General features: G+C 34.0%; 1 protein-coding gene across 4 annotated transcripts in view; it reads right to left on the bottom strand.

Moving 5' to 3' along the window:
- The window catches only part of AGTPBP1 (ATP/GTP binding carboxypeptidase 1), a 163152-nt gene that overhangs the window by 98740 nt on the left and 47452 nt on the right, over window positions 1-16960 (bottom strand). For all 4 annotated transcript variants that reach the window (XM_066256967.1, XM_066256969.1, XM_066256968.1 and 1 more), the window contains exons 7-11: window positions 14197-14328; window positions 11898-11991; window positions 5629-5666; window positions 2821-3029; window positions 1130-1307 (exon numbers count right to left, since the gene is read on the bottom strand). In XM_066256967.1, the coding sequence (XP_066113064.1) occupies window positions 1130-1307; window positions 2821-3029; window positions 5629-5666; window positions 11898-11991; window positions 14197-14328 (651 nt within the window). The remainder of the gene's footprint in view (window positions 1-1129; window positions 1308-2820; window positions 3030-5628; window positions 5667-11897; window positions 11992-14196; window positions 14329-16960) is intronic.

Here is a 16960-nt window from a genome sequence, read left to right as displayed (position 1 = left end):
TGCATGTGGGAGTCCTTCTGCCTCCCACCCTTCTCACTTCAGAAAAATATGTTTTTAAATTCTAATAAAACCTTTCAAATATTTTCCTTCATATAATATTTTCCCCTGTTTTTATAATCCAGCTGTGAAATGCCACATGGTTTTGGGTGTCTGAGACCTTCTTTTCTATTCTGATGATCTATTCTTATACCATTATCACATTATCAATAAATAATTATTATAGCCTAATTATACAACTAAAATCAAGGAATATAAATCATTCCTTGTAATTTTCAAAACTTTCTTGGCTCATTTATAATAAAAATAAAAATATAGAAAAAAAGCAAATGCTTGTCAATAGGAAACTAGTTAAATTTTACTATATCTGTATAATATAACAAAAGGAATAAGTCAGTACGTTCTGTAAGGTTTTAGAAAGTATATTCCTGCCAACAGGTTTATTTTGTTATTTTGCTCCTCTAAATGTGATTTATTTTCCCTTTATGTTTTTTAACTTTTTTATTGATATATATATATATAAAACACACAGAAAAGCTACTGAATTTTATTCATTTATTTTATTTCATAAATAAAATTTTATTGAACTTTTGTCTAACACAGGTTTTTTAATTTATTCACTTGAATATTCTACATAGACACTAATATCCTTCACAGACACTAATTAACTTTATCACTCTTTTAATAATATTTCCATGTCTTACTGATCTGGCTAAGGCTTTCAAAATCCATTTTGGGTGATTAGGCATTATTTTTGTCTGATTTGGTATTTTTAACTGGAAAAAATGAAGTTCATGAAAAAGCTACAAATGTAAGCCCAATATATTTTTCTAAACACATAGTTACCTAAACATTTAATATTTACATTTTTATGCTTTGAAATTTTATAGAACTATCAAATGATGTTTCTATGTGATGCTTACATTTTTTTTCACCGTTCACATTTACATTTTTATAACAAACCCCACCCAACTTTCCTTAAATACTAGACCTCAATTTCTTATATGTAAAGAAATGCCTATTAACTAAAATATAATGTGAAAATGTATAGTGTTCAGTAGCGCCTCCATGGAGCAAAAGTCGACAGAGTCACACCATCTCATGAAAGCCAGCAGCAAGCATGTGGCCCTACCTTCAGGGGGTAAACTGTAGAGTTGGGCCACAGGTCCAGCCACAGGAATAACTGGCAACTGGAAATGGAAAGAACTCTTAATCGTTGGGAGTGGCAGGCGGTTTTTAGGGAAACACTTCCTCATTATCAGACTGGAGGTGTTGACAAGAGGATCGAGGGTCCTGACTGCCAAGCATTCCTGTTTTTTAAGAAAAGAAAAAAATAATAATAATGTGCCTTTAGTGAATAAATGAACCAATTTTACAGTATTTCAGAAAGGAGGGTATTAATAATTTTCAAGAGAAAAACACCACAAAATACAATATTTTAACATAACATAATTATAAAACAGTTTAGACTATTCACAAGTTTCTCTTGTAAGTATGAACCTCATGTGGCAAGTTTAATAGTACTTTCCTTAAATATTTTAACTAAGCAGAAATCAGTACCATCTTTGGTATCAAAATCAGCAAAGTACTAAGTAAGTCTATGAAGGAATTAGGCACATTTAGCAAACCTAGCACACAAAATTAAAAAAATAAGTGAGAAAGATAGTAAGATAATAAGAAAGAAATATAAAGAAACTTGGCTGAACCTTTCTCAGAATTTTCTCAGCTACCGTTGGCTGTTCAACTATAAAAAACAGTCTGAATATAACTATTTCAAGATTATAGAGTTTAATTTGCTGTCCTGGTATCTAATCTTGAGAGAACTAATATATAGGGGATTTGAAACTATATCATATAACTATTATTATTAATATTACTGATAATTGACATTTAGATGGCACTTTGATACCCTGTAAATTTTTCAATACAAATCTTCACATCTGACCTGTCAAAACAGATGAGAAATTAAGACTCACAAATGCTCAGTGGCAAAACCAAAGTCACTCAACTCTTCCTCATATATCAAATATCCCTTACTGACTATATTAGAAATAATAAAAACAACTGTATAAGATTGATCAAAGAAAAAAAAAAGCTAAAGGTAATCATAAAATGTGTGTTCTCATATCTTAACTAATCTCACACAGAAAGAGACTACTGTAAGATCAAGAGGGCAAACCAGGATAATTGGCCAGAATTTTCAAAAGGACCGTTTTCTTACTAATAATTACAGCCTACTGAATGCAAAGGATTGCTCTGCAACATCTCCATTTCCCATAGCTGACAGTCTTCTACAGAACAAATCTTGCTCAAATATTGCCAAGAAGGCTTATTACTTACAATTGCTGGCAGAGCTAGGAACCCTAACTCCAGGTTTCATTTTTTTATTCTCTTCGTTTAAAAATGCTCTATCCAGAAGGAAAACATTGAGAACACTCAATAAACAACATGATTGCATTACCAGTTATGAAGGGTCCAAAAATACTTTATGAAGGAAACATAAAAAACTGAATACAGCCAACTGAACAGCTTAGAAAACATGGCTATATGAAATCCCTTCCTGCCCAGTGAATGGATTTATACATCTTCCTTTTGCCTATAGGGAAAAATATCTCACAATGCAGATATATGCAGTAAGCACTTTCTCCATCTCAGTCTCTCCAACTCAGTCTGTAATCATCACATGTGAGAAATGATTACACCTTTGGTTTTCAATTTTTTTTTAATATTATCATACTTTTGGGATATTTTTAGACATACTAAATTTTCTTAAGAATCAAATTGTATTATTAACACAAAATCACAATAATAGAAAACACTCACTTGCGAGGTGTGATAGAGAATTTTCATCCCATTGGCATCAATAAATGCTTTTCTTCCCAACTTGATGTTTGTAACACTTTTTAAACTCTGTAAAATTCCTTTCCGAATGAGCATGTTTCTATGCCGATTATCATGGCGGTGCCAATCTACATAAATTGTTAAAAGGACTTGGACATATCCTCTGTCTACAGCTCTCCTGGCATTTGTTTCTTTAACAAAAGAAAATTGAGAAAGAATATTTTTTAAATGACAGGAGAAAGTAGTAGAATAAATCAAATTTAAAAATATAACCACAATATTGTAATAAACTCAAAATTATTTTTTATCAAAACTATGGCATATCTTTAAATGTTTTTATTTAATAAAATAAACCTAATAATTTCCAATGGTAAATTATAATATTTTCCAGAAACCTGCCCATATACTGTTTTGTGGTTAATAAATAACAGAATATGTTTAATGCAATTAGAGCTACATATTTTTAAATGTTAAAACTAATAGAAGTTTCACATATTTTAAAACTTATGAATATACCAACTTTGATTACAATAAATGGAATATATAAGCCTTTAACTTACTAGCTATGAATAGAATTTTGTTAAAAAGGCAATAATTATTATAATTTTTATTACAAACTTTTCTTCCACTAAAATTAACTACATTGGATTGCAGCTCCTATTATTAACTTTGTGTTCCATTGAAATTAAGTGCTTTAACTACTCCCACAATTAAATAAATATTCATGCCATAACAATGCAGTTAAAAATAACTATAGAAGGTTTTAGTAAATAAATGTAAAAAGACATCTAATTAGAAGATCATACTTCTAGTTAATAATCTTTTAGTGTAATGAAACTACACTAAAGAGGGTTTTGGTAAATGGTCAGTTTTATTGGGACAGATTTAATAGGAATAAACCCAAAAATTTCACTTATTTTATTATTTTTAAAATGTTAATATTTAAGATTATTAACCAGATGAGTGCATTTAAGTAAGATGGCAACAAGGGAATCATATCACAGCAACATACTGAGACACCCAGCATCACCAGGTGGCCTATTATACAAAATAAAGTGCAATACCAACCCATCTGCGGTTATTCAGTTACAAAGAAATACCAATCCCTTCCTAATCTAAGTTTATGTATAAATGACGCCCTGCCTCAAGACATGGACACTAAGATAATGAAACAGTAAAGCTCTGCTGCTTTAAGTTGCCTCAAAGAATTACTAGTTTCCAACTGTGCTAATATATACCTAATACATAAATTTTGAGACAGTGAAATCAACCTTATTAATGCCCTCTCAGAAACTGTGCTCTTACATCGAGCACTGGAAGAAACTCCCAGGGTGGCGAAGGGTTGGGGGTTCTCTCTTTAATACACTAATTGGAATATATAAACCTTTAGCTTACTAACTGTGAATGAATTTCTTAAAAGACATTATAATCACTGTACCTCCTGTTACATCTATTTCTCCACTGTAACTCTCAATAGCTTAAATGGTATTTATGAGGAATACTGAAACTATTTATTAAAGTTCAAATAAAAAAAAAAAACTTGCTCATAACTCAAAACACAGGTGCTGAGAGACACTAAAGAAAAGTAAGTAGAGCTATCTGCAACTGAGCACAATTAAAACAGCTTAGTAAATGAGGTTTTATTCATGTGCTCGGGATACCTAATTACAATCAGCCTTTGTCTCTTCTTCCCTCTCTACTTCAAATATAACTTAGGTTTTCCGTTGGACTGCAGCCTCTAATCTATACCCCAGCAATGATCATGAAGCCGTCTTTCCACATTGTGTGTTTACATTCTTTGCTTTATAGTCTCTCAGGTTTATTACAGCAGTTTAAACATTCTTTTAAAGTAAATTACTGCCCCCCAAAAGAAATTAATAAATGAGAATGGTATCAAAATGGCATAGTGTATTTAAAAATATGCCTCTTAAGTACATAAAACTAACACCTAAGGTGATTTTTAAAAATTTAATAAATCATTACCAAATATCAAATTTACCAATTATTTATTAGCTATTATCCAAATAAAATGGTTCTGGTCAAACTTAAGAAAAAGTTGGTCTACTCTTGATAGGCAATTTTGGGGGAAAATAACACAGATTATCATCAATACAGATTTTCAGGACTAACGTTATTGTGGTTAAATAAATGTTAACCAATGGAAACAGGGGTGCTAATGGAAATTATTATTTACAGTAGAGACACTGAGTATCTTGGTAAGAAAAAACATATAACATAGATGATTATTCTTCCAAGGCATCATATCATAAGAGACATACTCTAATACTTCAATTTTTAAGACAGTGTTTTACTTTATCAATTTAGTAAACTGTAAATTTATATTAGTAGCCATTTTAATGTTACAAATTTGAATTTTTGGTAAAAATAAAATTTCTAAAAAAGGGCTCTAAATTAAAATCATGTGTGTTATACTTAATTATTCAAGATAGTCTTCACAGTAAACATTCTTAATACTATGTTAGCTTCATTTTTTTTAAAAAGTGATACTTATATAATATTTACATATTACTTTCCTCTATTAACAGGGTTTTATATTTTAGTAATAACAGAAAAAGGAAGTCAACAAATTTGAATAAATTATAGCTCAATAAATGACATAAGTTTTGAAACATCCATCAACTATACATACTAAAAGATAAAATCAATTTTGATATTTAATTATTACAAACCAGCTTTATAACTATAGACTAATCTGTACTTTCAGTTTATCACTGTAGATAAAATACCCAAAAATATAGTATCTAGTATTTCTAGTATTTAAAAACTTACTTGATTTTAGCAATGCAGCAAGAGTGTCTAAAGCAACCCTGTCAACAATGAGAAAACACAAACAACAACAAAACTAGTAAAATTAATCTACAATAGTAAATTCATACAATCTTTTCAAATAATTATTATCTACGCCAAAAGTCATTCCTGTTATAGTCAATTACACATGGCGTTTCTCAGTAAGCATCTCTCCCTTTGGATTGAAACTGAATATAGAAAGACCAAAATATCAATAGAAAAGCATCCCAAAAAATTTCAAGAAAAATAATTAACAATATCTAAGTCTTTATATTAGAGCTTAAATGAATGAAATCAATCCTGATTCAAACCTGACCCTGACAAGAGTTCACAGAAGAACATCAGTAAGACTCACACAAAAAATTAAAGGCAAGTTTCACACAAATAAAGTTCATAACTATAAATTTCTATATTTATAGTTATATGACTGTATTTTAGATCTATTAAGCAATAATTTTAATATTTAAGGTGAGAATAAATGTAAAATATTGGAAATAGGGGGTTTGGGGAAAGGATGTAGAAGCCTTAACATTTTTCAGTTGTAAGGTACCAATGAGAATAATAAACCTAATTAATATCTCAAAAACTCTTACTGCTTATTAGAGAATGAAAAAATAGCCCCCAAAATTGAAGGTACTTACATTTTCTTTGAATATAAATACTCAATTACACAGGGTAAAATCAACTGCCACTAATCAGCTTTAAAGATACATATAAATATCCCTATAGGAAACGTATAATTCAAATAGTTTTTTTTAAGTTACCGAAAAAATGACAATTTCAGTAACTTTAAGAATATAAAGCTACATACTACAGAACCTCTTAGTAAGACTGCAATAATTATAACTAATTTGCATTAAAATGTGTACAGTGTCAAACTTAAGCCTTTCATTCATCATTAAGCATTTGTTGAATGCCTACTACATATCCACAAAAGCAGATTCTTCATGGGTATAAAATTAGAAAATAAGTTCATCTTTTCCAAAGATAATTTAACAACTTAGATAATGTAATAAAATGTACACATCTGTGGAAAAGCTACTCAAGAAATTAAAGGCAAAAGCAAAGCTGCATACATTCGTGGCAAAGGAGACACGGCATGACCAGAGGTGAGTAAAGGTGAAGAATATAATCAGTTAGAAGACTGTAGATGGATACTGGTTCATAGTAAAACCTGAAACAATAATCACAAGAACATATAAGGAGAGAACCCATGTGATGATGGAGGTAGAGAGTGAAATGTTGCAGCTACGAGCTAAGAACACCAAAAAAATCGCCAGCAATCCACCAAAAGCTAGGAAGAAACAGGATGGATTAACCCACACAGGTGTTAGAGGGACCACTGGCACTGGCAACAAGTGGGTGTTGGATCTCTAGCCTCCAGAACTGTGAGACAACAGACTGTTTTTTTTAAGCCACCAAATTTGCACCAGGTGCACCGTCAGAACAGCCTTTGGAAACTAATACAATCACTTAGATGTAATTACCTGCAATGAACACTTAGGATTTTCCTATCTACAGCTACATCTTTATTCAAAATTATCAAAATCAGAGTGCTTTCAGAAACAGTCTTTCTCCCTGCCTGCAGTTGTTTGTAACACATTCAAACCAAATCAAAGTGCTTCTGAGAGTTTCTAATCATATTTATCCCTCAAGATTGACACAACTGGAACATGAACCCAGCTCATTCTGACTCCAGACCCCAATCTTTCTTACCCTATGAGTGCTCCATAACTCCACGGGATTTTTTTTTTTTTAATTATGAAGTTTGGTGCAAAATTGTTGATACTTTTACCAAAATGTTATTTAAACGGTATTTTTTTAAACTTCAGTACAAAGGAATTTCTGAAATTCTACAACACATAAACCAATAGGAATTATAATATAAAAATTACAAAAAATATTTAGATGTTTTAAAATGCCTAGTTTGTATTATGTCAATTGATTAGACCACCTCAGTACCAATATTTTAAACTCCCTTGTATTTTTCCAATTCTCTTGTCGTTCACAATAATACAAGCAACAATGGTTCTGGCCAAGTAGCTCAGTTGAGCATAATCTTGATACATCAGGGCACATACAAGAATCAACCAATGAATACAAAAATAAATGGAACAACAAATTGATGTTTCCCTCTCCCTCTCTCTCTTCCTCCCTCTCTCTCTAAAAACAATGAATACAAAAAAGAAGTCTTTTAAATAACAAAGTCAACACTGGTTTAGAAAGCAGCCCGTGCCTTATCCATTCAGGAGCAGTGAAGAAAGAAAAGTCTAAGCCCCAGGTACTCATGAAATTACAGTAAAGTGGGAGTCCAACCCTTCAATAATCTCCAAAGCTGTTGTAACTCCAAAAGACAAGAGTTACAATAACTTCCAAAGTTGTTTCATTCTGGATTAGTAGTGTTTAAATCCAAAACCTAAAACTGGAAAGGAAAGGAAATCCTAAAGGGAAGCAGGACCTTTCAAACATAAATAGTATCACTCAGTCTCCTTCCACGAAATTCAGGTCATTAAGGGGAAGCACAACTATGATACAATTGCTAAAGGTCAAGAGTTGTTTTTTTGTTTGTTTGCTTGTTTTGTATTTTTCTGAAGTGAGAAAGGGGGTAGGCAGAAAGACTCCCACATGTACCCGATCAGGATCCACACGGCATGCCCAATAGGCAGCAATGCTCTGCCCATCTGGGGCATTGCTCCACTGCAACCGGAGCCATTCCAGCGCCTGAGGCAGAGGCCATGGAGCCATCCTCAGCGCCCGGGCCAACTTTGCCCCAATGGAGTCTTGGCTGAGAGAGGGGAAGAGAGAAATAGAAAGAAAGGAGAGGGTGTAGGGTAGAGAAGCAGATGTGTGCTTGTCCTGTGTGCTCTGGCAGGGACTCGAACCTGGGACTCCCACACACCGGACTGACACTCTACCATTAAGCAAACCAGCCAGGGCCTTTGAAACTTTTTTTTTTTTAGTTAAGGGGGAGGCCCCAAGGTGATAAAGATATCACACTATAGATGTTTGGTCAATGAATGATTTTTGTTTTTAAAGTAAAAATAAAGTTGAAAAATGATTTCCTTTTTAAAATATAAACAGAAAAGAATTAAGGAATAATTTATGTAACAATATTTCTTTCTCAGAAGTTTAGACCAGTGGTCAGCAAACTGTGGCTCGCAAGCCACATGCGGCTCTTTGGCCCCTTGAGTGTGGTTCTTCCACAAAATAACACATGCGGGCACTACCTCAATAAGGAATGTACCTACCTATATTGTTTAAGTATTGATAAAATTTGACTCTCAAAAGAAATGTCAATTGTTGTACTGTTGATATTTGGCTCTGTTGACTAATGAGTTTGCCGACCACTGGTTTAAACCCACTGATTTCTACATGGTTTTGGATATATTCCATGTTGTGTATCACAAAGATACTTGTGAAATGTGCCTCCTAGGAACATTTTATATTAGAATTGGTAACTTAGTTATAATAGAGTAATGTAGAACTTAAGTAGGAGATCAGAAGCATTAGATAAAAGATAAACTACAGAATACTTTATGGATCAAGGGAGGAAGTGGTATATAAATTAAAAAATAATGTATTTCTAGTATTAACTAGGATCCACTCATGTTCACATTACTACATTACCTACCTAAATTAATTAAACTGCATTAATATGAGCATTGTGCTAATTAGAGGAATCATCTCATTAAATCCTTACGACAACCTTATAATGTAGATGCTGATACTATATTAAGCCAGGAAACTGGGGCATAATAAATTAGGTAACTTACTTCGTATCATGGAACCCATAAGTGACAGAGCTAACATGCACATCAGTTCCGCCTGCCTCCAGAGCCAATAATACACCAATTCTATGAGTTGGTTTTACTAATTGTGATACATTTTGTTTTGCTACATTTTATCAGATGCTCTAGGATTGTGTATGATCTTTGCATAAGTCAAGTTATCCCACCTAATAATATTTAATAAATAATTACACATGTAAGTAAGTTGCCATTTACAAAAGGAAACAAGCTAAAACATTTGTCCTTTATTAAGAAAGGGTAAAATGACTGAAAATGTTCTGAACTTTGTATAATTTAGCCAAATAGTTAATGTGGAAAAGTTCTTTCTTATACAAGAATAACAGCTAATAAAAGCAGAAAGAATAAGAAAATTTTAAAGTCACTATTTCCCAACCCCTAGAGAAAAAATAATCTAAGCAATGTCATGGAATATTGCTAACCTATTAGGTGAAAAGTGGATGGTTCACATGAACTCAATGAGAAGTGATGCAAAACAGAGTATCTAGCACTACCTATAAAACATTTTTGACTAAAATAAAAAAAACCCAAATCTAATCAAGTCACTAGCTCTATCAGGCTACAGAAAATTCATGGGATATACCTACATGTTTATATGACCCCAGGATACAGTCATCTTAATCCACCATGGTGGGACATTCTATAAGACAGCACCCAGGTCCTTCAACAAATAACAAAACAGAACCAAAAAAATAGGGGGACTGTTACTGGTTTTAAAAGATTATAAGACATAGTCATCAAATAGTATGTATAGACTTTATTTGAATCTTAATTTGAACAAGCCAACTGTAAAAAAAAAAATTCTTTTTATTTTCCTTGTATTTTTTTTCCCAAAGTTAGAAGCAGGGAGGCAAACAGACTCCCGCACGCACCAGACCGGGATCTACCCGGCATGCCCACTATGGGGTGATGCTCTGCCCATCTAGGGCATTGCTCCATTGCTGCCAGAGCCACTCCAGTGCCTGAGGCAGAGGCCATGGAGTCATCCTCACCACCCAGGCCAACGTTGCTCCAATGGAGCTCTGGCTGCAAGAGGGGAAGAGAGAGACAGAGAGGAAGGGGAGGCGGAAGGGTGGAGAAGCAGATGGGTGCTTCTCCTGTGTGCCCTGACCCAGGACTTCCACATGCTGGGCCAACACTCTACCACTGAGCCAACCAGCCAGGGCCAAAAAACACATTTCTTAACCAGAAAATATTAGATTATATTAAGGAATTATTAATATATTTGGGCAAAGAAATATTGTGGTAACACTAAAAGTAAAAAGCTCTGTGTCTGACAGTAATCACACAAAAGAATTTATAGAACAAATGTAATGGCTGATATGTTTTAAAATACCCCCCCCACCAAAAAAAAAAGGACATGAAAGGGAAAGATGAAATAAAAATGACAGAATGTTGATTATTGTTGAAACTGAATAATTGGTATATCAAGCTTCATAATTCAATTCTTTCAATTTCTGTGTAGGTTTGGAAATTTCCTAAATATAATGAAGAATAATGCATGAACCTTGTTTGGATCCTGATTCAAACCAACCAACTATAACAGGGTATTTTAAGACACCTGGAGAAAATTAAAACCAGATTGAATTTTAGATTATATTAAGAAATTAATAATTTTGCTGAGTATGATTATAGTACAGCGGTCATATTTTAAGTCCCTATTTATTAGATATATACTAAAGTATTTAGGAGGAAAATTAGAAAATACCTGAGATTTGCTTATAGAAGTTCATGTATATGTGTGTGTGTGAGTGACATCTAGGATTTGCTTAAAAATCCCCTGACAAAAATAAAGAAAAGCATGGAAATAAATAAAAGAAAAATGGCAAAATGTTGATACATGCATATAATATGTAATTAACATAACTATTCAAGATATATATATATGCATCTTTGAAAAATTCCATATAATTTTTCTTAAGAATGACCATTAATACAGCTTAAAAAATACTAAATATAACTAAGAAATTGAAAACTGCTTTTATTTTCTGAGGCTGAAAGACCTACAAATGTTTTCAGGAAAAAAAATGACATTATTTTGGCAAAAAAAAATGTATAAATTAAAAATATGTTCATATAGTTGTGAGAATGAAGGAAGTAACCATTAAAAGATTGCAAAATTGGCAGGGAATATAGTAGGCATACAATAAATGTTTCTGAATAAATGCTACTCTATAAATGATCTTTTTTCTTTTTTCCTCTTATACTATCTAGGAATGTTCAAAGTCTAAATTTCTATAATACTATAATCGAATTTAAAGTTTTCTAATTTTGATATACTTTTAAAGATAAAACTTTATAATAAAGAAAATATCATAATAAGGTCACTATTTAAGAACTAAGAAAGGATTCTACTTTCAACTCTACTGTTCATTGTACAGAACAAGATGATGAGACCCAGAATAATTAAGGATATCTCTATTTATACTGAAAACATTTACTCACTTCATAAGACCTGAATTCTTCTTACTAAATGGTCCGATGATTTTAAACATCAGTTCCACAACTCCATTTTTCCCTAAGGATACTGAATTCACAGCTGAGAGGGGGAAGAAAAAATGATTTTAAAAACTCAGTAAGTAGCAATGTGTAAACTTGGTGACACATAGTCAAAAACATATGCTAATTGTTTAGTAAATATAACTCATATCCCTCAGAAAGTCCACCTTAGCCAATCACTTAAAGAGATTTTTTTTCTTGCTTTTTTTTATGGAAAATTCCAGAAAATTCTGAAAGAAGTTATAAAAATAATAAAATGTCACTACTAAAAAAGAAAATACTTTTCAGTTGCTTCATTTGTTACTTCAATAAATGTAGTAAACTGTACTAAACACCAGGTCGTGAAGATTGAGAGACACAAATAGTGCCTGCCCTCAGAAAACAATTTTGAGGAGAATGACAGAAACAGTCAACACATACTCAATTAATTTCTAAATAGATTTAAAACTGTAGGCTCTTTAGGCTACAACAGTGAGGAGCCCCTCATCCACAGAGAAGCAGACAGAGTTTCTGGAGAAACCGGTGCCTGGGCTGTCCTTACAAGCGAGGAGGAGTTAGCTAGGACGGGAGTTGCTGTGGAGACAGGAGCACAGGTAACAGTCAATGAACACCCTGGGTGTGAGCGGTTCAGCAAAGCAGTTTAACTATGAAGAACCCTAAAGGCTGTTCATTCTTTCGATTACAGAAAATTGCCCAAAACGAACAAACATTTTTTTGGAAAATAACAGATCAGAAACATTGTGTGTGAAATGACACCAGCGCTGGTGGTATGTGGATAAGACATATATTTTTATAATGTATGGATAAAAACTAGAAGGATATACACCCGAACTTCTATAGTAAAGTTATGGGTGTTTGAAAACAAGCTCTGCATTTTACATACAGGTCAGGTTTCACAGCATTCTGGGGAAGATAAGAGTTAGAGAGACATTAGGAGTCTGTGTGCTAGATGCTGGCTAATGAAGACCTGAATTAAACAGTTTTAGGAGGGAAAAAGTTTCACACAGAAGAAGCAATTACCAAATCAGAAAATTATGTCTAACATTTTCTGCTCTGAACAAATATTATAAAAAATTACAGATAAATTATTTACTAGTCTTCTGGTGGTTAATTCAATAAAATATCACCAAAAAATGTAGCTCCCACAATTTAGTGTGGTGATTTTAATTTCCTATTTAGTATTTTATTATCCCTTCTAATTCTCTTTGTGCTGTCTTCCTCCCTCCTGGATTGGGGTATTCAGTGATTTACCTGTTTTATTTTTAATTCAATTGTTTTACTTTTTTTAGATGTGCTTTTTTTTCCCTAAGTCACCTAGTCTTTATTTATTAATATTTCATTCCTCTTCTTTCCTTGTGTTTATCACTCTGTTCCTAACTTCTTTGGTTAGATATCCAATTCACTCATTTCCTTATGTTATTTTTAATTATTTAAATGTTCAAAGCTATTTTCCTCTGAGCACACCTTTAGCCATACTGTTAAGCTATAGATATAGCTATACACACACAGATACATACAAATACACACACGCATGCCCACCACTTTGATTATGGTGCAGTGATATTCTAGAATAACATGTACTCTATAATTTCCATTTCAGATGATAACTACCCCAATTCCATAGTTAGGGAATAAAAGGAAAATCCACACCTTCTGGATTTGGGACCTAATATGAGTGAGAGAGAGTGCGATGGAGTGAGAGAATGAATGAGAGAGAGTGTGTGTGTACATGTGCATGTGCATTGGGCAACACTTCATCTGAAGCTATTTCTTGGTAATCCCTCTTCCTTCTGGCTTCCTCGGGGGCTCCTGGACTATTTACTTGCTGTTCTGCTACTTCCCCACTGATTGCGGAAGATATTTAGCTCCTGGTGATTATGCTACCACGCGCCTTCCTGCTCAGCTCTCCTCTCAGCTGTGAAAATCCAAACAGGTACAGCAGTCTTCCCAGCTGCCAGCACCCTCGCGTTCTTCCACCTCTGTCCATACGCTGCCTACTCCTCCTCTCATTACAGGCTTGTACAAATCGAGGGAAGTAATGACAATTCTCAAGATTTTGTCACTTCACCTTCTTACTCCACATCACTTTTGTGGTGGTGGGATTAGCATTACAAAAGAAACATATTAAATATTCTTTCTCTTGCCCACAAATATTAGGTATTTATAGGGTTATGGTACTTTTGAATTTTCATTTTCTGTAACTTCAAAACACTGAGTTAACTAAAAAGAGCTCTTAAATACTCACAGTTTGCAGAATATACTCGTAAAAGCTGAAGACAGGGTAAAACTAAACGATGATTCTGCAAATACTGTTTGATCAAATTCAGGGTTATATTCAAGGCTCCATTAATTCTAGCTTTCACTCCAAATTTTTTGTCTGTTTAAAAGAAAAATAACACAACTTATTCATATGTAACTTTGAATGAAATGAAAACATCATAAAGCAATGAGATTTTTAAAACTTCTATTATGAATTAATATTATCATATGTAAAGACCTGAAACAGTTAAAATTATAATCATTCTCTTGTGTGATTTTAAAAATACTCATATACTTCTGAAATGTGGCTTCAAAGAGAGTACTAAGAGGCAAGCGAGGGGACAGGGCAGGGGAACACAGGTTGGAGTAGCCCGACAGACTGTCATGAAAGAAACAACTTAACCGAGCCACTCCACGGGGAAGTTTGTCTTCCTAGTCAAAAGAACGCTAACATGTGGTTAAGAATCTACATGTCCATTACCAATATTATGTTTCTTTTAAGATTTATATAACTGAACAGCTTATGTTGAAAACAATGTAGCAAATATTATAAAATAAATTTCTACAGGGATCTAATTCTTAACATAGAAAAGAGAAGAATAGAAGGCCTTGCTTTTTATTCTTTTTTTTTTTCAGAGACAGAGAGAGAGTCAGAGAGAGGGATAGATAGGAACAGACAGGAAAGGAGAGAGATGAGAAGTATCAATCATTAGTTTTTCGTTGCAACACCTTAGTTGTTCATTGATTGCTTTCTCATATGTGCCTTGACCGTGGGCCTTCAGCAGACCGAGTAACCCCTTGCTCGAGCCAGCGACCTTGGGTCCAAGCTGGTGAGCTTTGCTCAAACCAGATGAGCCAGCGCTCAAGCTGGCGACCTCAGCGTCTCGAACCTGGGTCCTCCGCATCCCAGTCCGACGCTCTATCCACTGCGCCACTGCCTGGTCAGGCAGCTTTTTATTCTTACAAGTGATTAAAACAGTAAAAACCAACCTGGATTACAGAAATTTAAGAATGTTAACATTTTAAACCAGAAACGTAAGCAAGACTAGCAAACAAGATTATTTCATCAACAACAAGAATTTTAAGTCGAAAAGTACTAAACATTTCTGATGCAACATTACTTACAAAATAATCTCACAAGAAAAAAAAATAGAAAAATCACTCAAAAAATTATTGTATAATGTCCTTAAATGACAAAACTGGAGAACTAAGACAAATAATAAAACAGCACAAGCCCTGGCCAGTTGGCTCAGCGGTAGAGCATCAGCCTAGCGTGTGGAGGACCAGGGTTCGATTCCCGGCCAGGGCACATAGGAGAAGCGCCCATTTGCTTCTCCACCCCTCCGCCACGCTTTCCTCTCTGTCTCTCTCTTCCCCTCCCGCAGCAAGGCTCCATTGGAGCAAAGATGGCCTGGGCGCTGGGGATGGCTCTGTGGCCTCTGCCTCAGGCGCTAGAGTGGCTCTGGTCGCAACATGGCGACACCCAGGATGGGCAGAGCATCGCCCCCTGGTGGGCAGAGCGTCGCCCCATGGTGGGCGTGCCGGGTGGATCCCGGTAGGGCGCATGCGGGAGTCTGTCTGACTGTCTCTCCCTGTTTCCAGCTTCAGAAAAATGAAAAAAAAAAAAAAAAAAGCACAAATTTAAAAGTATAAAATAAAATAAAATAACAGGGACATTAAAGAATTAAAATACAAATTAAATACATCAATGCCTTAATTTAGTTACATGAAAAGCAAAAGAAACAGAAGAGAAACTGTGATACAACAATATTCACCAATAAATAAGATTTTCTCTTATTTTCCATTTTCAGCAAAAATCTCAGAAGAAAGCCCTTACATCTCAAATATGAGTTAAAAAAAATAGCTAATAACATGTTTCTTAAATAAATTGAATATGTTTAAGTCTTAACGCTCCTAACACAACTTAACAATTAGTTATCTTCAAGGATGCTTTATTTAAGACACTTGTTAAAAGTATTATTTAAATATCTATACGATACATATGCTATGCATGCAACATAAATATACAAACTGTATACACATATATACTTTTTAGAATAAGCATTTAACCAAATACTTCAAAGTTTAAAACTCATATGAATGCCACAGGCAATGGCAGAACTCTTACTTGAAGACTTTAGAGAATCACTTTAATCTTGGTGCAGATAGTCATCTGTAAACTGAAATTAGGTTCTAATCAAAGGATTCCTTTTTCTGTTAACCTAACCTAAATCAGCTTTTTCTTTTGTTTCATATTCTGTGTTTTCTCAATTTTTATTTTTTAATATTTTTCATGCCTTACTACTCTAATAATCAGTCTCACAACCTTTTATATTGCTTTTGGTCTTTTCTTTTTCTTTTTTTTTTTTTTTTTTTTTGTATTTTTCCAAAGTTAGAAGCGGGGAGGCAGACAGACTCCCACATGCACCAGACCGGGATCCACCCAACATGCCCACTAGGGGGCGATGCTCTGCCCATCTGGGGTATTGCTCTGTTGCAACCGGAGCACTGAGGTGGAGGCCATGGAGCCATCCTCAGCACCCAGACTAACTTTGCTCCAATGAAGCCTTGACTGCAGGAGGGGAAGAGAGAGACAGAAAGGAAGGAAAAGGGGAAGGTGGAGAAGCAGATGAGCACTTCTCCTATGTGCCCTGGCCAGAAATCAAACCCGGGACTTCCACACACCGGGCCAACGCTCTACCGCTGAGTCAACCGGCCAGGGCCTGCTTTTGGTCTTAACTAGACTGTAA

This window comes from Saccopteryx bilineata, chromosome 2 (assembly GCF_036850765.1).
Source record: "Saccopteryx bilineata isolate mSacBil1 chromosome 2, mSacBil1_pri_phased_curated, whole genome shotgun sequence".
Classification (NCBI taxonomy): domain Eukaryota; kingdom Metazoa; phylum Chordata; class Mammalia; order Chiroptera; family Emballonuridae; genus Saccopteryx; species Saccopteryx bilineata.
The sequence above is the reverse complement of the archived record's forward strand: the minus strand, read 5'-3'. Positions and strand labels throughout refer to the sequence as shown.